The 23,267-nt window shown below is 36.0% G+C and overlaps 1 protein-coding gene and 1 long non-coding RNA gene across 5 annotated transcripts in view; one reads left to right on the top strand and one right to left on the bottom strand.

Moving 5' to 3' along the window:
- Positions 1-23,267, bottom strand: part of ORC2 (origin recognition complex subunit 2) — a 42,313-nt gene that overhangs the window by 9,505 nt on the left and 9,541 nt on the right. For 3 of the 4 annotated variants that reach the window (XR_008423461.1, XM_019428397.2, XM_019428398.2), the window contains 9 exons: positions 18,450-18,539; positions 14,718-14,810; positions 14,255-14,286; positions 11,378-11,438; positions 9,040-9,233; positions 7,944-8,042; positions 4,871-4,980; positions 2,474-2,606; positions 1,600-1,696 (listed from right to left, as the gene is read on the bottom strand). Coding sequence is in view for 3 of the 4 variants with exons in the window: in XM_019428397.2 (XP_019283942.1) it covers positions 1,600-1,696; positions 2,474-2,606; positions 4,871-4,980; positions 7,944-8,042; positions 9,040-9,233; positions 11,378-11,438; positions 14,255-14,286; positions 14,718-14,810; positions 18,450-18,539 (909 nt within the window). In the remaining variant the exon portion in view is untranslated. Of the gene's footprint in view, positions 1-1,599; positions 1,697-2,473; positions 2,607-4,870; positions 4,981-7,943; positions 8,043-9,039; positions 9,234-11,377; positions 11,439-14,254; positions 14,287-14,717; positions 14,811-15,434; positions 15,966-18,449; positions 18,540-23,267 lie in introns of those variants that run through there. The other variant, XM_053906441.1, reaches the window with a different exon arrangement.
- Positions 28-4,652, top strand: LOC128778086 (uncharacterized). The gene is made up of 2 exons (XR_008423478.1): positions 28-1,718; positions 2,494-4,652. It is a non-coding gene; the product is annotated as an uncharacterized LOC128778086 (long non-coding RNA).

Below are 23,267 nucleotides of genomic sequence, written 5' to 3'. Positions count from 1 at the left end.
ATACCAAAATTCTCTATCAGATTAAGTTACTCCTTTTTATTAAGTAGTAACTAAGTGACAATTGTTGGACCCTAAATAATTTTTTTTTTTAGTTTTCTGAAATGCTCACATAGCCAAAACACTCACACCAAAAGAATAACAAAAAAATGCTTTTAGGGGTGCATTGGTAGCTCAGTCAGTTAAGTGTCCGGCTCTTGATCTCAGCTCAGGTCTTGGTTTCACTGTCGTGAGTACAAGCCCCACACTGAGCTCTGTGTTGGCCATGTAGCCTATTTAAAAAAAAAAAAATGCTTTTTTTCCATTCTGCAGATTTTAGTATATGAAATTATTCAAATGCAGTAATATTTACTGAGAATAAAGAAGAGAAGTGTTTTCTAAAAATATTAAACAATATAAAAATACCAAAGATGCACGTATCAACTGGGGGCACTTCACACAGGCCAAGTAAAACCTGAAAACTATTCTGAAATAATAGGCTTTTGGTTATACAAATTCAAGGTGTTTGGGGTAATTCTTTCCTGTTAGGTAAATGAAGTTCACAAAAAAGTTGATGGAAAAAGAAAGGGCAAATTACTTCTGAGAAATCTAAATCATCATTGAGAGAAGTGTTATTGAAATAATCCCCTGTACAGAATAATACAGAGCTTCCTCAGTCTCAGATGGGCATACATCCCGATAAACCCATCCTAAATTGAAGTAAGTCAAAAATACTTTTAATACACTCAACTGAACATCATAGCTTAGCCTCGCCCACCTTTTTAGTTTTTTTAATTTAAATTTTAGTTAACATACAGTACAGTGTTGGTTTCAGGAGAATTCAGTGATTCATCATCACTTACATACAACACCTAGTGCTCATCACAAGTGCCCTCCTTAATATCCATCACCCATCTAGACCGTTCCCCACCCACCTCCCTCCATCAACCCTCAGTTTGTTCTCTGTTAAGAGTCTCTTGTGGTTTGTTTTCCTCTCTTCTCTTCCCCCCACCACCTTCCCATATGTTCATCTGTTTTGTTTCTTAAATTCCACATAGGAAGGAAATCGTATGGTATTTGTCTTTCTCTGATTGACTTATTTTGCTTAGCAAAATATTTTGCTTAGCTGGCTCCATCCATGTCAATGAAAATGGTAAGATTTCATTCTTGTTGATTAGCCTAGCCCACCTTAAATGTGCTCAGAACAGCCTATAGTTGGGTAAAATCATCTAACACAAAGTCTATTTTATAATAAAGTGTTGAATATCCTATGTAATTTATTGAATACTGTACCGAAAGTGAAAAACAATGGTTGTACGGGTACAGAATGGTTATATCAGTTATTTACTTTCATGGCCATGTGGCTGACGGGGAGCTGTGGCTTGCTGCCACTGCCCAGCATCACAACGGAGTGTAGCACCACATACCCCTAGCCCAGGAAAAGATTAAAAATGCAAACTTTCAAGTATGGTTTTCTACTGAATGTGTATTGGTTTTGCACCATCATAACATCAAAAGTGGTAAGTCAATCCATTTTAAATTGGGGACCTCCTATCTGTACGTGAATAAGTATAAGTGTATGCTTAGCTTTACCCTAAAACTAGAGCATCTACTTCATGTTACCTTCTTTAAATTTGTTTACTATCCAGTCTAGCTGATCCAGTACACTGCGGAAAGTACCCATATGATCGAGGACTTCTTCTGTTATAGAATTCAGGATCTATATCATAAAAGTGCAAGAGGTACATCAATTACTACTTATTCTATCATATAGGATAAATACAACTAGCAAATCAATCTTTTCTTATAAGTTAAAAATGAATTTAGATTTCCTATCAAGTCTAAAAAAACCACTTAAAAAATCCTTCTGGTTCTTAAGTATATCAAATTCATTTTTGGCATTAAGTTATGGCAAAAATGAAACATGGAAAAATACCAAAGACATAAAGATAAGAGGGTAGCAAAAATAACCCCCCTCCAACAAAACGGGAAACATTAGAAAACTATATATTTATCAAAGGAAATGGGATACACACATTAAAGACACTTTTCAGAAGGAATACTGCATTATTAATATCTAGCACCAAAAGGTTTTTGTTTTCAAACGATGAGAGGACACAAGCATTTGCACTAAAACTGACCTATGATACATTATAAAACTACAAACTATTACTTATTAGAGTACCAAAGTGACATAAAAGCAATAATAAAATCAAAGTCTTCCATAATCCTGTCCTTCACAAAAGTACTGTTGTTGGTATTTGGTAAACAAAACCAACATTTCTCTAAGATTTACTATATTTATCAGTTACAAAGTAGGAAATTCAGAGATGAGGTTTCAAAGCTAGAACCCTGAGTCCCAACACATGATCTTAAGCATTATGCAATCCTACTAGTGTCAAGGCTAAAAAAATTTGAATGTTCCAGAATGTAAATGGTATGGGTATCAAATGGCAGGGAATATAATGCTGCTCCTTTTAACATTTTTGAAACTTACTGATTTCACACTTATTCCAGGAAAGAAGCCATTGATGACAACATGAATGGAATCTTGCAGCACAGTGGTTCGAAACCTTTCTAGTAAATCTCTTTTAGAACCCAAACCAAAAAGCACAATGTTGAACCCCAGGCTGTTAGGAAAGATAGCATTCATGAAATTAAAGTTCAGTACCTCTTACTTAATTTTTTAGAATTAACTAGTTTAAGTTTATAAAAAATACAGAAAGAACTAGGATGACTAAAGAACTATATTGATTCTCAACTTATACAAGGTAATAAAAGCGCAATTTTATTATTATCTGTACACCAAACTTACAGGTCCAGCATCAGTAACTTTCTCTCCAGCTCTTAATACCTTTCAGGTGATGGATGGCTGGAGGCAAGGGAGAACAACAGGAGGCACAAGGCACTTAACAGTTGTACAAGCTGAAGCTGAGTTTTAATAGATTAAATAGCAAAAGTAAGCAGAGGCCAAATCACAAAGGTCTTGTTAAGTCAACTAAGACATTAGATTTTATTTAAAGGACAATGACCATTTAACAGTAACTAGTCAGGTGTTAACTGAAAGGTTTTAAGTAGGAAAGTAGCATGATATTTTCACCCTGGCTGAATAGGGCGGATGGACAGAAGAAGGGGAAAACTGCCAAAGATGATGAGCTTGAATTAGGTGTTATGGAGAAAAATAGAAGTTATCAAGAGCTTTACATGTCAAATCAATAGGATTTGAAGAGTGATTAGATGTGGAAGGTGAGAGAAAGGGAATATTTCAAAATAACTTGGTTTTTTTTGGCCTAGGCAACTATGTGGATGAAGTGACTTTCACTGTGCCAGGCTGCAGGGGCAGGTGGCAATGAGGGGTCTAAGAGGAGTTAAATTTTATATATATTGAATTATTTACAGGACATCAACATGGAAACCCTCCAGTATACACTGATGTACCTGTATATGCTGCTGAGGAGTGAGATCTCGGCTGGCCTGGAGAAATCATGGGAGTTATTCACATGCAAAAAGCAACCAAAGCCCAGAGAGTGAATGAGAAGATTAGAACACCAAGCACCTAGGGGTCAAGCTAAAACTCAACTCCATGATTGTTTATAGAAGTCTATCAGAAACAGTATTTATGTGATGCTTTGTAGCAATGCAGGGGAGCCTAGGAATAGAAGAAAGGCAATAACCCCCAAAGTAGAGATAGATGGTGCAAGGTAGCAGCACCAGAAAAAAAAGTAAGGAAATTCAGAGAGTCGACAATTCTGTTAAGTAGCTGAATGAGGTATAGGCTGGGAAGCAAAGTCAAACAAGTTATCAGAGTTGACATACTGGAAGGAGGAACTGGTGGATGCTGTGGGATGGGATCAGAGTGAAGAGCTACTTTACAAATTTATAATGAACAGATCTACAAAAAGTTATTAGGAGAAACTGAGGTCCTAGCAATGAAGATAGGCATAACCCTTTGATGTATTACTGGCAAAAGAAAGCCAGGATCAATTGAGGAAAATTGTGTCAATTTCTAGTTTTACTGCTTGGTGGACCTGACTTCTTATTTATCCCTGTGACTATGTAACTGTGAGTATACATGTACAATACCATACATTTTAAGCACTTCCTTATACTAAGATCCTTTTTAATAAAAGTGTAAAAGTAATTATAGTAAAAAAAAAAGTTTTCATTTTAACCATTGTTCTAATTGTTTTAATGGGAATTTGAAATTTAACCTGAGGTATCTGAAAAATGGTAAAATTCAAAAAATATTCAAAGAAATAATTTTTAAATGGTAAAATGGTATTTATAGGACAGATAAAAACCTGAAGATCTATAGCACATGAATACAGAATAAGATTAAAATATATATATATTCTTTTTAGAAACTTTGCTGTGGAAAACTGGATTATAATCTAACTGAGGGGCACCTGCGTGGCTCAGGTGGTTAAGTGTCTGAATCTTGATTTCAGTTCAGGTCATGATCCCAGGGATATGGGACTGAGCCCCACATGGGGGCTTCACATGGAACGTGGAGCCTGCTTAAGATTCTCTCTTTCTCTCTGTAACCCTCCCCTGCGCTCTCTCTTAAAAACAAAGAAAAAAATCTAATTGATGTATCTTATCAGTCTTGACAGATTAGATTTTTCAATATTTTTACAAGTAATAACAATTCTAATAAAGGCTATTTTACCAATGGCTTTCATATATGATAAACTTAGACACATTTCTTGAAAACTAGATTTTCTGAGATGAGTCATACAATATGACATTTCTACATCTGAGTCATCAAATTAGGAAAACACCTATTTTTTTCACAATTTTATATGTAAAAATGTATCAAGTTGATTGCAAAAAGAAAATTAAATGTTAGATTGCTTTGATTTTAACACACAGACATGTAAATAATAGTACTTACCGTAACTGCAACATCCATTTATGAAATAATTGTTCATACTGTTGATTTAGTTGTTTAAGTTCAGCAGAAAAGGAAGGAGAAACCTTGCTCAGTAAGTTACGCAAAGTTTGCTTTAAAAAAAAAAAGGGAAGAAGATCACTTTCAAACCACATACATCAAAATCAACAGAAACTAAAAATACTTCCTTAGAGGTAGACATTAGAAGAGGCCATTAGTGGAAATATTACTTTAACCAGGCTTGGTAATGAGTGCATCAAATGAATACACATACTATTTATGGTTTAAGTATTTGTTTTCTTAAAACTTTTTGTCTAGAACTGTATCTATGATTATAAATTCCAAATATAAGGCTTTAATTTCTAAAAAGATCATTACCATAAGGAGATGATTAAACCTGCCTCCCAGCTTTGACAACAAATCCAGACAGACTTTTTAAAACCTATGAATTTGAAGAAATGTGAAAGCTTAAGGTAACAATATGAATTCTCAGAAAACATTAAAGTTTCTTTATAATTTACCATTATCACTAATAAAATAAACTTGTATCACTGCTCCTCTAAGAATCAAAGCTACTTCTAACAAATCCATCTTTGATAAGTATGGCAAAGTTCTTTTTTGTTTTTTTTTTTTTTAAGATTTTATTTTTGGGGCGCCTGGGTGGCTCAGTCGGTTAAGCGTCCGACTTCGGCTCAGGTCATGATCTCGCGGTCCGTGAGTTCGAGCCCCACGTCAGGCTCTGTGCTGACAGCTCAGAGCCTGGAGCCTGCTTCGGATTCTGTGTCTCCCTCTCTCTCTGCCCCTCCCCCATTCATGTTCTGTCTCTCTCTGTCTCAAAAATAAATAAAAACTTAAAAAAAAAAAAAAGATTTTATTTATTATTTACAAAAAAAATTTTTTTTTAATGTTTGTTTATTTTTGAGACAGAGAGAGAGCATGAACAGGGGAGGGGCAGAGAGAGAGGGAGACACAGAATCTGAAGCAGGCTCCAGGCTCTGAGCTGTCAGCACAGAGCCCCACGCAGGGCTCGAACTCTCAAGCTGTGAGATCACAACCTGAGCCAAAGTCAGATGCTTAGCTGACTGAGTCATCCAGGTGTCCCTAAAATATCCTTTTAATACTAAAGGCTAGAATTGCAGTTAACATCCCAGGCACTCAGGTCTATTTAGGTCTTAACTTATCCACACACTTAAAGAGAAACAGGACAAGTTCTAAGTAACTGGTAAGTGGGTAGTTTTAAAAATTTTCTCTCATTCCTTCTGAAGTTTAGAGCTCTGAAAAAGCAGATGAAGCATTTCCAGAGGTCAATTATAGCAAATTATCAGAGCATACTCACACTTGAATGTGAACTCTGGAAAGTTATCTATAAACTTTAATTTCAAACTTTAGTGTCTGCGGAGAATCACGCTATTGGCCCCAATACTTCCCATTTCCCTATATATCCACACCCTCTGCCATGTGACTTTGCCTCCCACTAAAGAGGTGGAGCCTAGTTCCCTGCTCTTTGACTTTTTTTGCAGCCACATGATTTGCTGTGACCACTAGGACAAGGCAGAAGTGACACTGGGTCAGTTTTGAGCCCAGGCTATAACAGGTCTTGTGTTTTTCCACTTCTTACATCTCTGGCATCATCATGAGAAGAACATGGCTCAGGTGGCCTGCTGGTCCAATGAGGAAGAGAGACATATGGAGCAAATCCTTGATCGGCCAACCCCCACCTGACCCACAGACATGAGAAAGAAAACATAAATGCTGAATGATACATGCTGAGACTATATTGGTTAGCTATGTCCACAATCACTGAAAGACCTTCCCCTCCCTCATTATTGGTAACAGGTGTTTAATAGAGGTCTTTCTGCCTCTCAGTCCTATGAAGTCCTGTTCTGACTCTAGACCCATTTATCCTTCTCCCATGTTGCTTATACAGAAATCTATGCACTAAGTAGATGTCAGTGCCATCTCCTCCCTAGGACAACTTGGCTTCTTGACATGTTTTCATCAGTCTCTGATCTGAGGCCCAATACCAATACACCAGGTGACAAAGACAAAAACAACCACATAGTATCATGTCTTCCAGGTCATGGCAGCTTACTCTATATTCTCCTCTTTTCTGTATCTTGCAAACTCTTGTGAAAAGCCCTGTATACCTTCGAAAATTGCAAAAAGTCTCAATATTCTTTTTTTTTTTTAAGATAGCATTTTTTATTATTTTTTAAAATGTTTTTATTTATTTTCGAGACAGAGAGAGACACAGCATGAGCAGGGGAGGGGCAGAGAGAGAGGGAGACACAGAATCTGAAGCAGGCTCCAGGCTCTGAGCTGTCAGCACAGAGCCCCACACGGGGCTCAAACTCTCAGACCGTGAGATCATGATCTGAGCTTAAGTCGGATGCCCAACTGACTGAGCCACCCAGGCGCCCCAGAAGTCTCAATATTCTTTGAGCCAATGACAATCATCTCTTCTTGATTCAGATTATCAACCCCACTTTCTACTCAAAGACTTTCTCAGATGGGTTCTGTCTTCTCTGTTAGGGACATACCAGTCAAAACCCTCAGTCAAAATACCTCAAAAACTGGTATTTTTTATTAAATGAGATACCAGAACCATAGTATATAGTAACTTTATCTTACTGTACCGAACAGGTTTTCTGTAATATCAAGAAGCAGCTTCCCTCTGTTCTTTGTAACTAAAGGTCTGTAACTAAAAGAGTCCGGTCAAGGTCTTTATTTTGTGACCAGTGTGAAGTTCAATGAATATGAGTTAAAGAATAACAGAGATTAATGCTAATGGATAACAAAAAAACTATGGCCCTGATGATTATCATAAATCCTGAAGAAATGATAAAGTAGAGAAAAAAATGTAATTATAGTATATCAAACAGAATTCAAATCTATTGAACCATTTACATATAATGAAACATATAATAGTTATGTTACATTAATTTGTGTTTCATTTTATCAGGATAATAATTCTGCTTGTGTAAACTCACTCTTCACATTTGCTGCTTATGCAGTATATTTTTTAGCTCACAATAAAAAAAAAAAAAATGTAGAAGTAACGTTTCTTGCAACATACCTGATCCAGTTTAGCTCGCTTTAGTTTCTGTAGTGTTCTGTCAGAGGTTAAAACTTTTGAACTGCTATGAGCTTCAAAATATTCTTCTACTAAATCACTCTGAAAGTGGATAGAGCAAAATCAATTCTTAGTTTCAGATATTTATTTTATATCAAAACTAGACAGTAATATCAGAATAAGATATGTGAAATATTTGGCAGCATTTTCTTTTTGCAGCGATAATACAGATTAAGGACCAAGCAAATTTAATTCTATTTAATTCTAGTAGTAAAACTGAGTAACTCTTAGGATCATAAAAGTTAAAAGAAATGACTACATTGAAGTAGTCTTCAAAAAAATGATTCCTAAGTTCCAACATAAAATTTCTACTTAGACTTAAAAAGGGGGGGGGGGAGGTGGCTAATGATCAGGACCTTCATTTTGCCTCACACAGTCCTTAGTACAGCTAAGGAACTGAAAATGAGGAAGAAATCAACAGCAGAGTAAAAAAAAAAAAAAAAAAAAGAGCTGCCTACCATTCCAGTAAAATGGCTTACTACTTCTTCATGAACTTGGGGCTAAACTAACCTCCATGGTGGTAAGAAGGGATGGAAAACTTTTCAGGCAGTAGGCTTCCTACATTGCTCTGATTCTTTACACCAAACACCAGATAATTAGCCTTTTCTCAGGTCATGGTGCTTACAGTGTTCCTCCAAATAACTCAACATGGACCCACAACCACTTCACTTACTACTTAAACTGACTTGACCATATCAACAATGTTACAAAAACAAAACTATATAAAAAGGTATACACTGAGAAGTCTTGCTTCCAGTTATCCAATCAAAATGTATTTAAAAGCTCATTTTTTATACAACTAAATTGAGATGTCAGCTTTAGCACATGGCATTGATACATGAATGTGGATGCAGACAGGCCAGAACAGAAAGTTCAGAAATAGACACAAATATATACGGGCACTTATGTGAAAGACTGAGAAAATATAGAAAAGTAAAGGAAAAAAATATATTAATCCCCCATTTGGATCTCTTTTCTTAGGGTAGCTTATCTTTAAGATACTGCACAATTTTTCTTTAAGATTAAAGTCTCCACTTACTGTTTTATCTCTTTTCATTTTCTTAGAAGGTGTTCCTTTACAAACAGGAGCTGAAACTACTCTATTCTGAGATGGAATCTTTTGGCTCAATATGACTTCGTTAGTGTCCTCTTCATATTCTTGTGCAACTCCTTCATCATCTTCTGAGTTGGAAGCAGAATATTCACTTTCACTGTCAGAATGAGACCTTGGAACTGTGGGGCAAAAAAGCAATCAGGAAAATTTGACAGTCTGACAAGAGAGGCATTGAAGGGTAATGGAAAGAGCATGGACTTTGAAATAAGAGAATTTTACTTCTGGTTTTGTCCTTATTTGCTGACGATTTCACCAGAGCTAGTTATATAAAGTTTTCTGAGCACTAGTTCCCTCATTTATCAAATGAGGCTCAAAGTGCCTAATTTAATGAACCACTGTGAAGACTACATTGAAATGTATATAAAGCAACTAACAATGCCTGACACCCAGGAACTGTGGCAGAAAATGCCAATCATACCTAGTATCATTCTCTTTCCTTCTTCCTTGCTAACAGAACAGTTTTGTAATATGTGGCAATGTGTCTCACCCTAAGGGATAAATAATCATGGTAATTATCTTTTCCTTTGCCAGATACTTGTTTTCCCACCTCTTTTGCATCTAGGATTGGCTATGTAACCCTCTGACCAATGAAACTTGAGGGAAAATTTGCTAGAAGCTTCTGGGAAAGATTTCCCTCACTTATGGAAGCCATTTATTTATACCAATAGCTTAAAGCTATAGAAGCCATTGTGCAATATGAAGCATTCAAACCAAAAGGTGAAAAATGCTGGTAGCAAAGCAAGAAGACAGGCAGAACCTGGGTCTTTTACGACACTGTTGAGTTAACTCAACCATGGAACTGTGTATCCCTAGGCTTCTCATGATGTGAGATAATTAAATGTCTATGGCTTAAGCCATTATTGTAGAATTTTCTGTTGCTGCCTATACTGGAAACGCCATCCTGACTCAATAAATGGTAGCTACTATAAAAACTATCAATACATAGGCACATTCCATCCCAGAGTTGATACAATAATTTTGCTTTTTCTTAAGTTTATTTATTCTGAGAGAGAGAGAGAGAGAGAGAGAGAGAGAGAGAGAGAGAGAAGGGAGGGAGGGAGGGAGGGAGGGAGGGAGAGAGAATTCCCAGCAAGCTCTCCACTGTCTGCGCAGAGCCCAATGAAGGGCTCAATCCCACGAACTGTGAGATCATGACCTGAACCGAAATCAAGAGTTGGACGCTTACTTGACTGAGCCACCTAAGCACCCTTAAAATAACTTTTAATTTCCTAGAAGGCAGGACCATGTCTATTTACTTGGCTTCGTACAGCATTCAGTACAACTATGAATATTTAAACTGGTTTCATTATAAAATTTCTAAGTACATCAATAAAACCACTTACAAAACTGTCTCAAAAAAACCCTAAAAGGCGTGTAATTTTACTGGAGAGACATTTTAACTAACCTTAATATCTACTGACTATAATGTAAAAGACATAAGTGTTAAGTGTTGGAGTTAAAAATATAAGAGAGAGTTCTTGGCCTGAAGGAATCTACAGTTTAATTGAAGAAATGAACATATCTTTTCATGAAAAGAAGTTAAGTAGTGACAATAACAGATACTAATAGGAGGGTGCCTGGCTGGCTCAGTTAGTAGAGCATGCGACTCTTGATCTTGGGGTGTTCAAGTCCCATGTTGGGTGCAGAGCTTACTTAAAAAAAAAAAAAAGACAGTAATAGCTAACACCTGTTAAGCACATATTAAAGTCAAGCACTATACTAAGTACTTTTGACATCTTTTATTCCCATTACTCTGAGAACTATGGGGCTGGTACCATTATTGTCCTTGTTTTGCAAATGAAAAAAACAAGCATAGAGAGGTCTCTAAGTGGCAGACTGAAGATAAAAAGCAAGCAGTCTAAGACTAGAACCTATATACTTAACTATTACTGCTCCTTGTTTAGGTGCTTCTTTTTATAAAAACTCAGTTTTGTTTTGTTTTTTTTAAGTTTATTTGAGAGACTGTGTCCACACAAGCAAGTGGGGGAGGGAGAGAGAAAGAGGGGGAGGGGAGGAGAGAGAAAGAGGGGGAGAGAGAGAGACAGAGAGAGAGGGAGAGAGAAAATGAGAATCCCAAGCAGGCTCTGCACTAATAGCTCAAATTTGTGATTTTGAAATATTTAACTTTAGTGCAGAGACCAATACGGGGCTTGAACTCACAAACCGTGAGATCATGACCTGAGCCAAAATCAAGAGCTGGATGTTTAGCTGACTGAGCTAGCCAGGTGCCCCAAAAAACTCTTGTTTAAAAAGAAATACATACCTATTAATCTTTTCCTTATACCACTAGGTGCTGTTGATAGAAATTCACTTTTATCGTTGTTCTGTTTAAAAATAAAGCAACATAGTTTCAATTATCAAATAATAATGACATAGAAATTAATGATGGATGAGTGGAAGAGGCTAGAAAAGAAGAAAAATATTTTCTTTTCATTAGACTCCCTTTGAATTAGATGAGCCTAGTTCCTAGAAGTAGAAAACAATGACAAATTAATCTGTCAGGAAAAAACGGTATGGCAACAAAACAATACAACAAATTCCAAAGGATTCTTTAAAGTGATTCTACAAGTTGAATTCCAGACATCTATAAAGTATGTAAAGAAAAAATGTATATGAGCCTTTTGAACCATTTTCACCCATCAGATGAGCAGAATATTTTTTTTTAAGTGGATAATATCCAGTGATAATGAGTAAGCAAGGAAATAGGCACACCTATGCATATGGACCTTTTAATGTGTTAGCAATTTACTGGTGGTAAAGTATTACCTTCTTTGAGGAGGAGAGAAACAGAGATCTATACATTTTATGCCATTATTTTAAAAGTTTTAAATTCTTCACAGAAGTATAAAGTCTATTTTTCTTTTCCTCACAGAATATAATACTTAAAAACCAGTAAACTGCTAGCACATTAAAATGCCCACTGTTGTATATAAGTTAATTTTTAACAATACTGATAAAAAGATAAAGTACCCTGTGTTATTTTGGCAATATGAAATTGGGACAAAAAACTTAAGTCTGTTGTCCTGTGATAGGTTCTTGGTGCTAGTTTCAAATGTTAATGAATTCTGATTTGGGAATACGAAGAACAGTATTATAATAAATGAACTGAGCCCAATGAGTATATAACATAAACTTTTTTGATCCAGATCCTTAAAAAATATTTTTACATTTTGCCATCTTGATCCAGTACACATGTGCACAGTCATATAACTGAAATAAATTATAATGAAGTAATACTTACAAAATAGAAATTTTCAATTTTACAGTCTCTTACTTTTTAAACTGTAGGTCATGTCCTACTAAGCTCATCTCAAGACCGTGAGTTGAGACAGCCTGCCTCCATATAGCTTAATTATCAGGTCTGAGAACACCAATGTCAAAATAACCGTTTCAGAAAATTCTTGCTCAAAAAGGTAAGGCTATAACTTACTTCAGTGTTTGCTACAGAAATTTCTGCAAACTGATTTACCTAGACAATTTGGGTAAACTGTTCTCCAATCAACATAATAGATTACTCAGCAGGGCAAACAGCTTATCACAAAATAGTTCATTCATCAAGATGCAGTTCAAGACCCTCTTCTTACTGTGTCCACCAATCCTCAAATACATGTAATGAATTTTGTCTAATACAGATCAATTCCCCATCTTGATAGTCATGCCTTAAACCTTTTAAGCCCAGATCCTCAAGCCCTATACATACTCTCTCCTGAACTCTCCCTTCTAAGACAGTGCATTAAATCTGTTACAGAGGTTGTCTCTCATTGTGGTAGGTTTTGTGATGGTTAGGGAAGTGACAAGATCCACTAATGTGATGTGATCCACACCTTGAAAAAGAATGCATTAATATATCTAAATTCTTTTTTTTTCTTAATTTTTTTTAACGTTTATTTATTATCAAGAGAGAGACAGAGCATGAGCGTGGGAGGGGCAGAGAGAGGGGGAGATGCAGAATCCAAAGCAGGCTCCAGGCTCCGAGCTGTCAGCACAAAGCCTGATGCAGGGCTCGAACTCAAACTGTGAGACCATGGCCTGAGCCGAAGTCGGACGCTTAACCGACTGAGCCACCCAGATGCCCTAATATATCTGAATTCTTGACTGGATTAGGGGAATAGGTTTTATTCTTTTATAGTGATACAGTATACAAGATATAATACAGGAAAAAAGCATTGTTAAAGACAAAGGAGGCTCTGACATGTCTAATCTCACATCTAGACTTGCCTAAACAAGACATTCACATGTCACAGGCCATAACCATGGCCCTAAATGTCTACACTCACATTCTTACAAGGGGTTCCCCAAACTTAGCCTATACATAAGTCCAGGCATGTCTAAATTTATAGGCACCCAGGCCTGGACACACTCCACACTCACATACTCACTGCCCTGGATTCATTCATGCCCATCTGGGTTTGCTCATATCCAGGCAGGCCACTTGACAAGGCATAATGAAAAAACAAAATCACACAAACACAAAAGAGAGAGGATAAAAATTGTCATTTCATTTCAAACCCTGGAGAGAGTTTACCAAAACCAACTTTGTTTTCAAATGTAAATTATGGGGGCTTCTGGGTGGCTCAGTTGGTTAAGTGTCCGATTTCAGCTCAGGTCATGATCTCACAGTCCATGAGTTCGAGCCCCATGTCAGGCTCTGTGTCTCCCTCTCTCTCTGCCCCTCCCCTGCTCATGCTCTGTCTCTCTCTGTCTCAAAAAAAAAAAAAAAAAAAAAAAGTAAATTATGAAAGGATAAATAATCCACCTTATGAAAGGTGGATTTAATGGATCTTGCTATTAGTCCCTCAAGAAACAAGAGAACATTATGTATATAAGCAGAACAAAACAAAACCCATAAAATTTCCAGGCCAGCTCCACTAACTTGACATAGGGATAGTTCTGACATAGAAATAGCACAACAGTTGTGTCTAGAAGACCTGGCTTCATTTTCCAGCTTTCCTCCTTCCCAGTTAGACGAACTTAGACCAGTCACTTCACCTCTCTGAACCTCAGATTCTTCATCTAATGTAAGGTGTGTAATTGGCAAATACTGTGTATTATAAAGTGCTATATAATTTAAGAGATGAAGTGGATATTCTTCATGTCTTTGAAACACAAAGGTTTTTGCTTGTTTCAGTCAAATGCTTACCTTCACCTGAACTTTGTCTGAAGCAGAATGTCCTAAAAAATAAAACAAAAAGACATTACTTACCATGATACTTCACTTTTCATCATAGTCTAGTTTCATTCAACTGCCCCACAACTGTCCACAAACTGTAAGACTTCCAAATCCCTAAAGCCTTATTTCAAATAGAATGTGGCAAAGCAAATCTTCCATGAACATTTGGGTAACTCAAGCAAATGATAATAGGATTTTAACGGTGTTTCTAATTGGCCCTATCAATCAATTTCAATCAGCAGATATTTCCCCCTTTTACCGATAGCTAAATATGGGTATGTGAAGGCACAAATTGGGGGTATTAACTGCATTTGGTTGAATAAATTTTCAGAACAGAAAAGAAGAAAATATATACAAACACACTTAGACAAGTAAAAAATATATAACTTGAAGCAACTATGAAAACTATCAAAGAACCAAGGTAAAATCTTACCCTTGCTACATTGAGGAATGTTTATCATAATTTCAGGATCATTCTTCAAATTAACTGAAACATTTTTTCTTGGTGTTTTTGCTAGTTCTGAAGCTGTAAGCAGACAAAAGAAATGTAGAAAGCAATCTTTAACAGATGATTAAGGGGTGGATTAAGATTAAGCAGATGAAGGGGGGAAATCGCTTTATTTCACTTATATAAATTCTTAGGGGGGGGAAACCCTGCCTGCTACTATTACCAGGAATATAAATAAACCTATCTATATTAAGATTACTGCCTCTTTTACCTTAAATCTTCTTTCAAATATCTACAAATTGTCTAAATAAATAAATAAATAAATAAATAAATAAATAAGGCTTTGACCTTACTGCTTTCTAAACTGTCATTCTCTCTCCCTGTCCTTTCCATCAATAATTTTACACTCCTTCAATTTCTTTATCATATATACTTGAGGCATATCTTTGTCAGAGGGTAAGAAAGAATGGCCAGAAAATGGGATTTAAATCAAGTGGAAGCTGTGTATATTTAAAACTGTACTTTAAAAACTCTTAAATCTCCCATAACATGTGGTATATTTTGTGTCTAAAACTATAATACATGTGAATAATGTATAAAATATAGCATTGAGCGGATAGCTGTTTCTGTAATGGAGCATCAGATTAAAAAGTTGGCTTCTAAACACAAAAGGCCATTTTATATGAAAAATATAATCTTTACCTTTAAAAATACTTTCTCGAGGCATCTGGGTGGCTCAGTCGGGTAAGCATCTGATTCTTGATTTCGGCTCAGGTCATGATCTCATGATTTGTGAGTTCGAGCCCCATGTTGGGCTCTATGCTGACAGCACAGAGCCTGCTTGGGATTCTCTTCCTCTGTCTCTGCCCCTCCCCTGCTCTCTCTCTCTCTCTCTCAAAATAAATAAACATATTAAAAAAGGTAGTACATTTGTGGGGACTGTCATATTTTGGATCAATATCAAGTCTGGAGGATAAATTGTGTGAAACAGATTAGAAAGAGCTTGAGTCAGTAAAGTGGCTTTAACTTACATGAATTCAACTATACTTTTTATTAAAAAAGAGGGATATAATTTGAATAGCATATATATTCAAAAATATACCTTTTTTCTCAGTGAACAATGTTCCAGTGTGTGTTAAGCTGGGAAATGTAAATCTATTCCTTAGTTAGGCTCCATTCCACGTGCCTCTCACACTACTGAGAAAGTAACTACAGTACAATATATTTTTTTTTTTATTTTTTTAAAAAGGTTTTTAAAATTCATTTTGAGAGAGAATGAGTGAGGGAGGGGCAGAGAGAGAGGGAGACAGAGAATCCAAACAGGCTCCGTGCTGTCAGCGCAGAACCTGATGTGGAGCTTGATCCCATGAACTGTGACATCATGACCTGAGCCAAAATCAAGAGTCAGAGGCTTAACCAACTGAGCCACCCAGGTGCCCCCATATTGGAAATTTTAAAACAAAATTTTAAAATCCTCTTTGCCTAATGATAGCTTCTCATTAGGCTATTATTTGATCCTATCAACCAATCTATTTTCAATTTCCCTAAAGTCATCTTTCTCCAAGCTGCTGAACTCCTTACTGTCCTCTCTACTTGGTATTTCTACCTTTGCTCTTTTGTTTGCATTTATTAACTCATCACAGATATGCATTTTACAAAGATTCCCAATCTAACTCCTAGTGTATTTCTAGTCCTGTATCTTGGTTAGACCAATTTTTTGAATCATTTATACATAACAACATGTGATTTTCTGGCAGGTTATAATTATTTTAAAAATACTAAGGCCTTCTACTTCATTGATACAATTAGATGTAAACACAATTAACAACAATAAATAAGTCAAAGAAACTTTTTTTTTTTTTTTTAATTTTAGGAACATACAAGCAGGGGAGAGGCAGGAGGTGGGGGGGAAGGAGAGAGAGAGAGAGAGAGAGAGAGAGAGAGAGAGAGACAGAGAGAGAAAGAATCTTAAGCAGGCTCCACGTTCAATACAGAGCCCAGTGTAGGGCTTGATCCCATGACCCTGGGATCATGACCTGAGCCGAAATCAAGAGTTGGATGCTCAACCGAATCACCCAGGTGCCCAAAGATACACTTTAAAGAAAATCACAACTAAACACAAGTCCAAACTAAATACAGATTTTGGAAAGTACCATCAGTCTCAAATTATCCAGAAAGCCATCTTTTTGACTGTGAATTTCTTTCATTTGTGATGACAGAAATGCCTAATATAACAGTACTGAAGTTTCTTGCAGCCCATACAATATAAGACATATATTATGGTTATTATGTGCATGTGGATTATCTACTTGAAGAACTTCTACTTGATTACTCCTCTGGGGCTCCTCTCTTCACTATTAGTTCTCTTTCTCCAATGTTCTTTGTCCTGTTTCATTGTTTTGGGGTTTCAGGTTAGTCTTGGTGTCTATCTGATCCTTTCTCTAATAATTACTTTAGCATTTCTTCTCTGGTTTCTCAAAGATCCTATAAAGAATGCAGTCATTTTTACAGACTGAAAAACTGTTAATTTCTTAATGTGCATTATGAACATTAAGAAACAGATCAATTCATGTAAATTATTGTATGTACCATGTTAGGTTCAGAATTAATAATGAATTTCATATTATACTTTTCAGAAAAGCTGAATACTGCAAATGATTAAATATTATAATGTTTAATATTCAGTAACACAGATGTTATAATTCTTATATATCCCTCATCAATGTAAACACTTAAGTTTTTCACTTGATCTTGAATGTTTACCTGGTTACTGGCCAGGATGACTGCATATATCGGTGTTCTGTAATTACAGATTATAAGCCCTATTATACAACTTGACATTTTACTGGATAGTTAATTATTGTTCCCTTGCTCTTGACTTCTTGCCGTTCCCAGACCTTCATATACTTATGGATCTAATTTTCAAACTACTTTCATATGTTATTTCCTTTCCTCAAAGCTTTCAAAAATGACCCCTCATACCACAGGACCCAAATAAAGTGCAATCTGAATTTTTTAAAAGAATTGAATTGATAGTTTAATTTTAATGTTGTATGTAATTTATTTTAGTCTAGTTTTCTGAAAATTAGTAATCCATGTAAAATTAGTATAAGTGGTAACTTGAGTAAGAAAAAATATCACAACAGCCCATTTGTAACAATTTTATACAGTTTTCTACAATACATTTTTCTATATATAGTATAAAATTCTTAGTCATTAAATTCAGATTATCTGTGACTTAAGACGCTCATTTACTTAAAACTTTGTTCAGGACCTATGGCTAGATGTGGGAAGAAAAGAAACACAGGATTCCTCCTGTGAGAAGCTTAAAATCTAGCTGAGAACAGAAGACATCTGAGCAGGAGCATCTGGGTGGCTCAGTGGGTTAAGCATCCAACTTCGGCTCAGGTCATGATCTCCAGTATGTGAGTTCGAGCTCCACGTCAGGCTCTGTGCTGACAGCTTCAAGCCTGGAGCCTGCTTCAGATTCTGTCTCTGTCTCTCTTTCTCTGCCCCTTCCCCACTTGCACTCTGTCTCTCTCTCTCAAAAGTAAACAAACATTACAAAGAAAAAACATCTGAGTATGAAAAATAATTGGTTTTACATATGCTTGAAAATATGATACAAAACAATATCCCTCATTCTTTTAGGGAATGCATTAGGATGATAACTGTGGGGAATGTAGTTAAATACACCTTCTTAGAAAAACAACATACCTAATTTAGCCATCTTTTCAGAGTGTTTTCTATTCTGAAAAGAATAAACTTTATTCCCACCATCTGCAGCAGAGCCATTTTTCAAAGATTCTGAAAGAGAAAAAGCAATATGCATTTTGGGAAAATAGGCAAAATTAACAGAAAAAATAAAATTTTAACTAAAAATTTAAGATCTGTACCGTCTTGCATGAAGGTTTAACAATACATATTTATACATAAAATATTTAAAAATAGATGACAGACTATGTTTATATAAATCTGAAACACAGAAAACACATTATTCTTCACAAGTACACAAAAATAAACATATAAACACACACACACACACACACACACGCACGCACGCACGACCCCCCCTCCTCCCCAAACCCTCCAGACTAGAGGTATATGCATTCAATTCATGATACTGCTGCCCCTGAGGGAAAACAGAAGGGGCTCTATTAGTTGTTTTCTTCTTGAAGTAAACACTGCCAAGTACAATTCAGTTAATTGACACTGAGACAGGTAACAGCTGCTACATGGTGGAAGCTCTCTTACTATCAAGACTATGACCTAATTTTCATTCTTCAATCATCCCTTTTAATAACAACAGCTACCTACAACATACCGGATACTCATCGCTAGTAGCCTACTCTCTGGCATAGTAATTCTCAAAGTGTGATGGGGGACTGGGGGCCAAAACTATTTCATAACAACACTAAGATATTATTCGATTTTTTCGCAATCAAGAGTAGATCATAGGTATTCCAGAGACTACGTGATGTGTGATGACAACACCATCCTGTGGGCTAATGGAATGTGTGAAGCAGATATGAAAATTCAGCTGTCTTCTATTAAGCCAGACATTAAAGAGATTTGCAAAAATGTAAAACAAGGACTTCTTCACTAATTTTCTTTTTGGAAATAGTTGTTTTTCAAATCTATGTAATTCAGGTTAACATCTAATGTATTTTATTTTTGTTATTATAAAACAGTGCCAGACTGTTCTGAAGTTGATGTTTACTATCCTTACTATTTAAGAGTCCCCACTGTCTATGCCCTAATACTTGGCATTATCTTAACTCCTTAATCTTTGCCAATTGAGTGGGTATAAAATGAATCATATGGGGACAGTTGTTTTAATTTCCCTTTCCCTAATTGCTAATGAGGTTGAACGTCTTTTCACATGTTTCTTATTTCTAAAGAGGAAATATCTTTTTCTCTATCCTATGACTTGCATATATGCATATATGACACTTCTTTAGGGTGTCATTTGATGAAGAGAAGTACTGAATACTTTTTCAAATAGACTTTATGTTTTAGAGCAGTTTTAGGTCTAGAGCCAACCTGAATACAAGGTACAGAGATTTCCTATATACCTCCTGTCCTCACAAACGCACAGCCTCCCCCACTATCAACATCTCACCCAGAGTGGTAGATTTGTTACAATCTTGAACCTACACTGACACTTCATTATCACCTCAAGTCCACAGCTTATATTAAGGTTCATTCTTGATGTGGTACATTCTATAGACTTTGATAAAAGTATGATGACATGTATCCACCACTGTAATATAATATACAGAATAGTTTCAATGCCCTAAAAATCCTCTGTACTCAACCAATTCAGATCTCCCATCCTCTAACCACTGGCAAGCAGTGATCTCTTCACTGTCTCCACAGTTTTGCCTTTCCCATAATGTCACATAGTTGGAATCATAGCTATTGGCTTCTTTTCAGATTGGCTTCTTTCACTCAGTAATATGCATTTAAGGTTCCTCCACATCTTTTCATGCCTTGATATGTTTTTTTTTAAATGCTGAATAATATTCCACTGTATGGATATATCAATTTATTCTTGGTTAATTTTTTGGTTGTTTCCAAGCCACGGCAGTTATGAACAAAGCTTCTGTAAACATCTGTGTGCAGAGAGTGTGTGTGTGTGCATGCATGCGCGTAGGTTTCTGAATGGATATAAGTTTTCAACTCATATGAGTAAATACAAAGAAGGAAAATTGCTAGATCATATTGTAAGAATATGTTTAATTTGTAAGAAACTGCCAAACTGTCATTCAAAGAGCAGTACCATTGTGTAATAAATGAGAACTCCTCTTGTTCCACAGCTTTGCTAGCATTTGGTGCTGTCAGTGTTTTGAATTTTGGCCATTCTAATAGGTGTGTAAGTGGCAATCTCATCGTTGTTTAAAGCTGCAATTTTTAAATGACATATAATGTTGAGGGGGCGCCTGGGTGGCGCAGTCGGTTAAGCATCCGACTTCAGCCAGGTCACGATCTCGCGGTCCGTGAGTTCGAGCCCCGCGTCAGGCTCTGGGCTGATGGCTCGGAGCCTGGAGCCTGTTTCCGATTCTGTGTCTCCCTCTCTCTCTGCCCCTCCCCTGTTCATGCTCTGTCTCTCTCTGTCCCAAAAATAAATAAAAAACGTTGAAAAAAAATTTTTTTAAATGACATATAATGTTGAGTATATTTTGAGTTGAGTAAATACAAATCACTAGTTGCCATCTGTGTATCTTCTTAGGTGAGACGTCCTGTTCAGAGCCTCTGCTCATTTTTAAATCAGGCTATCCATTTTCTCACTGTTGAGTTTTAAGAGCTCTTTGTGTATTCTGGGTAACACTTCTTCAACAGATGTCTTTTGCAAATATTTTCTCCTAATCTGTGGTTTGTCTTCCTGAGAAGTGCTGAATTTTAATAAGGTGAATGTGTCAACCTTTTTTAATTACATTAAAAGAAATTCATCTATAATCAAGTCAAAACCATATTCTTATATTTTCTTGTAAAAGCATTTACAATTTGCTTTTCATACGTAAATCTTAAATTAAGGTAATTAACTTGTTTAAGATGGGAGGTAGAGATCAAATTCTTTTTTTCATTATGATACCCCATTGTCCCAACACTGTTTACTGACCAGTTCATCCTTAGCAGAGTGATCTGCAATGCTGCCTCTCTCTTATATCTACTTTTCACATACATTTAAGTCTGTTTATGGCAAACCTGACTTATGTACCTTAAGTGTCTGGCGCAGAGACAAAATATGAATTTAAAGATACTGAGTAGTTTCTATGTAAACTAAATTAAATGCTTTAGAAATATTTGATTAAAGTTATTAGTAAACGCAGTTAGTTTCAAATCAGATATAGGTGAGAAATCATAAAAGATTTAAGAAAAAATTTGAAAAAACACAAAAGCACACTACACTGATACTGCATCAAAAGTGTCTTTAAATGTACAATCTAATGGAGGGAAATGAAACCTGAAATCCCAAATGGTGCATTATGGATATGCTGTCTAAAAAAACCCAACACCAAAATCAAAAGTGATGATGTTCTTCAACCAGCTGACTTCTAGCAAACTTCTATTGAAAGAAAAGACTCTGGTGGGTATGTGTTTGTGTATGTGTGTGTATATGTGTGTATATATATGCTTATATATAAAACAAAATGTTTAAAGTATTTTTATGATTTTCTGGTTCTGATATTTTGATTGACTAACAATGATTCTAATCATATTGTCCAAAAAGGTTTTTACTACATATAGAATTTTTCTTTTTTTAAAGGACACTATTTTCTTAATGTTTATTTATTTTTGAGAGACAGAGAGAGAGAGAGAGAGAGAGAGCGTGCTTATGTGAAAAGAGTGTGAGTGGGGGAGGTGCAGAGAGAGGGGGACAGAAGATCTGAGCAGGCTCGGCGCTGACAACAGCAAGCCTGACACAGGGCTTGAAACCATGAACCACAAGAGTGCGACCTGAGCTCAAGCCGGACACTCAACTGACTGAATCACCCAAGTCTCCCACATATAAAACTTTTTAATAAGTTTTAAATGACTCAAAATGCACAAAACTGAAAAAACTATGAATATACAAATCACAAAAGAAATTAAAGTGGGTAATAAATGTAACAAAAAATATTTAATTCTGATGAGGGATCCTAATACTAGTTGATACAATCCTTCTAAAAAGCAATTTGGCAACATGTATGCTTTATAAAGTTCATACACTTTCACCAGTAATTCTACTTCTAGGACTCTCTTATGAAGAAATAAGAGATCTAAACAAAGATTTATGTCCCAGGGTAATCACTACTGTATTAGTTAAAATAAAAAGTCAGACAATCCAAAAGTCTAATAAAGGCCAACTATGTTGTTTATATATCAGAATGCAATGTTATTTCTGTAATACACCATTTCACACCCATTAGGATGGCTATTAAAAAAGAAAAACAGGGGCGCCTGGGTGGCTTAGTCAATTAAGTGTCCGACTTTGGCTCAGGCATGATCTTGTAGTTCGTGGATTTGAGCCCTGCATTGGGCTCTGTGCTGATAGCTCGGAGCCTGGAGCCTGCTTTGGATTCTGTGTCTCCCTCTCTCTCTGCTTCTCCCCTGCTCACGCTCTCTTTCTCTCTCTCAAAAATAAATAAACATTAAAAAACAATTTAAAAAGAAAAACAAGTGTTGGTATGCATACAGAGAAACTAGAACACTTGTGTTGTGTCCTGTTAGTAGAAAAGTAAATTGGTGTAGCTGCTGTGGAAAATAGTATGGAGATTCTTCAAAAAATTAAAAATAGAATTACCATATGATCCAGCAATTCCACTTCTGGGAATATATCCAAAAGAATTCAAATCAGGGCCTCAAAAAGATATTTGTACACCCATGTTCATAGCAGCATTATTCACAGTAGCCAAAAGGTCGAAGCCACCCAAAAGTCCACTGACAGACGAATGGAAAAATAAAATATGGTATATGCATAAAATGCAATATTATTCAGCCTCAAAAAGGATGAAAATTCTGACACTACAACATGGATGAACGTTGAGAACA

The sequence above is a fragment of the Panthera pardus genome, unplaced genomic scaffold (assembly GCF_024362965.1).
Source record: "Panthera pardus isolate Hobbes unplaced genomic scaffold, ASM2436296v1 HiC_scaffold_10, whole genome shotgun sequence".
NCBI classification, from domain to species: Eukaryota; Metazoa; Chordata; class Mammalia; order Carnivora; family Felidae; genus Panthera; species Panthera pardus.
This window is presented reverse-complemented; position numbering and strand designations above follow the sequence as displayed.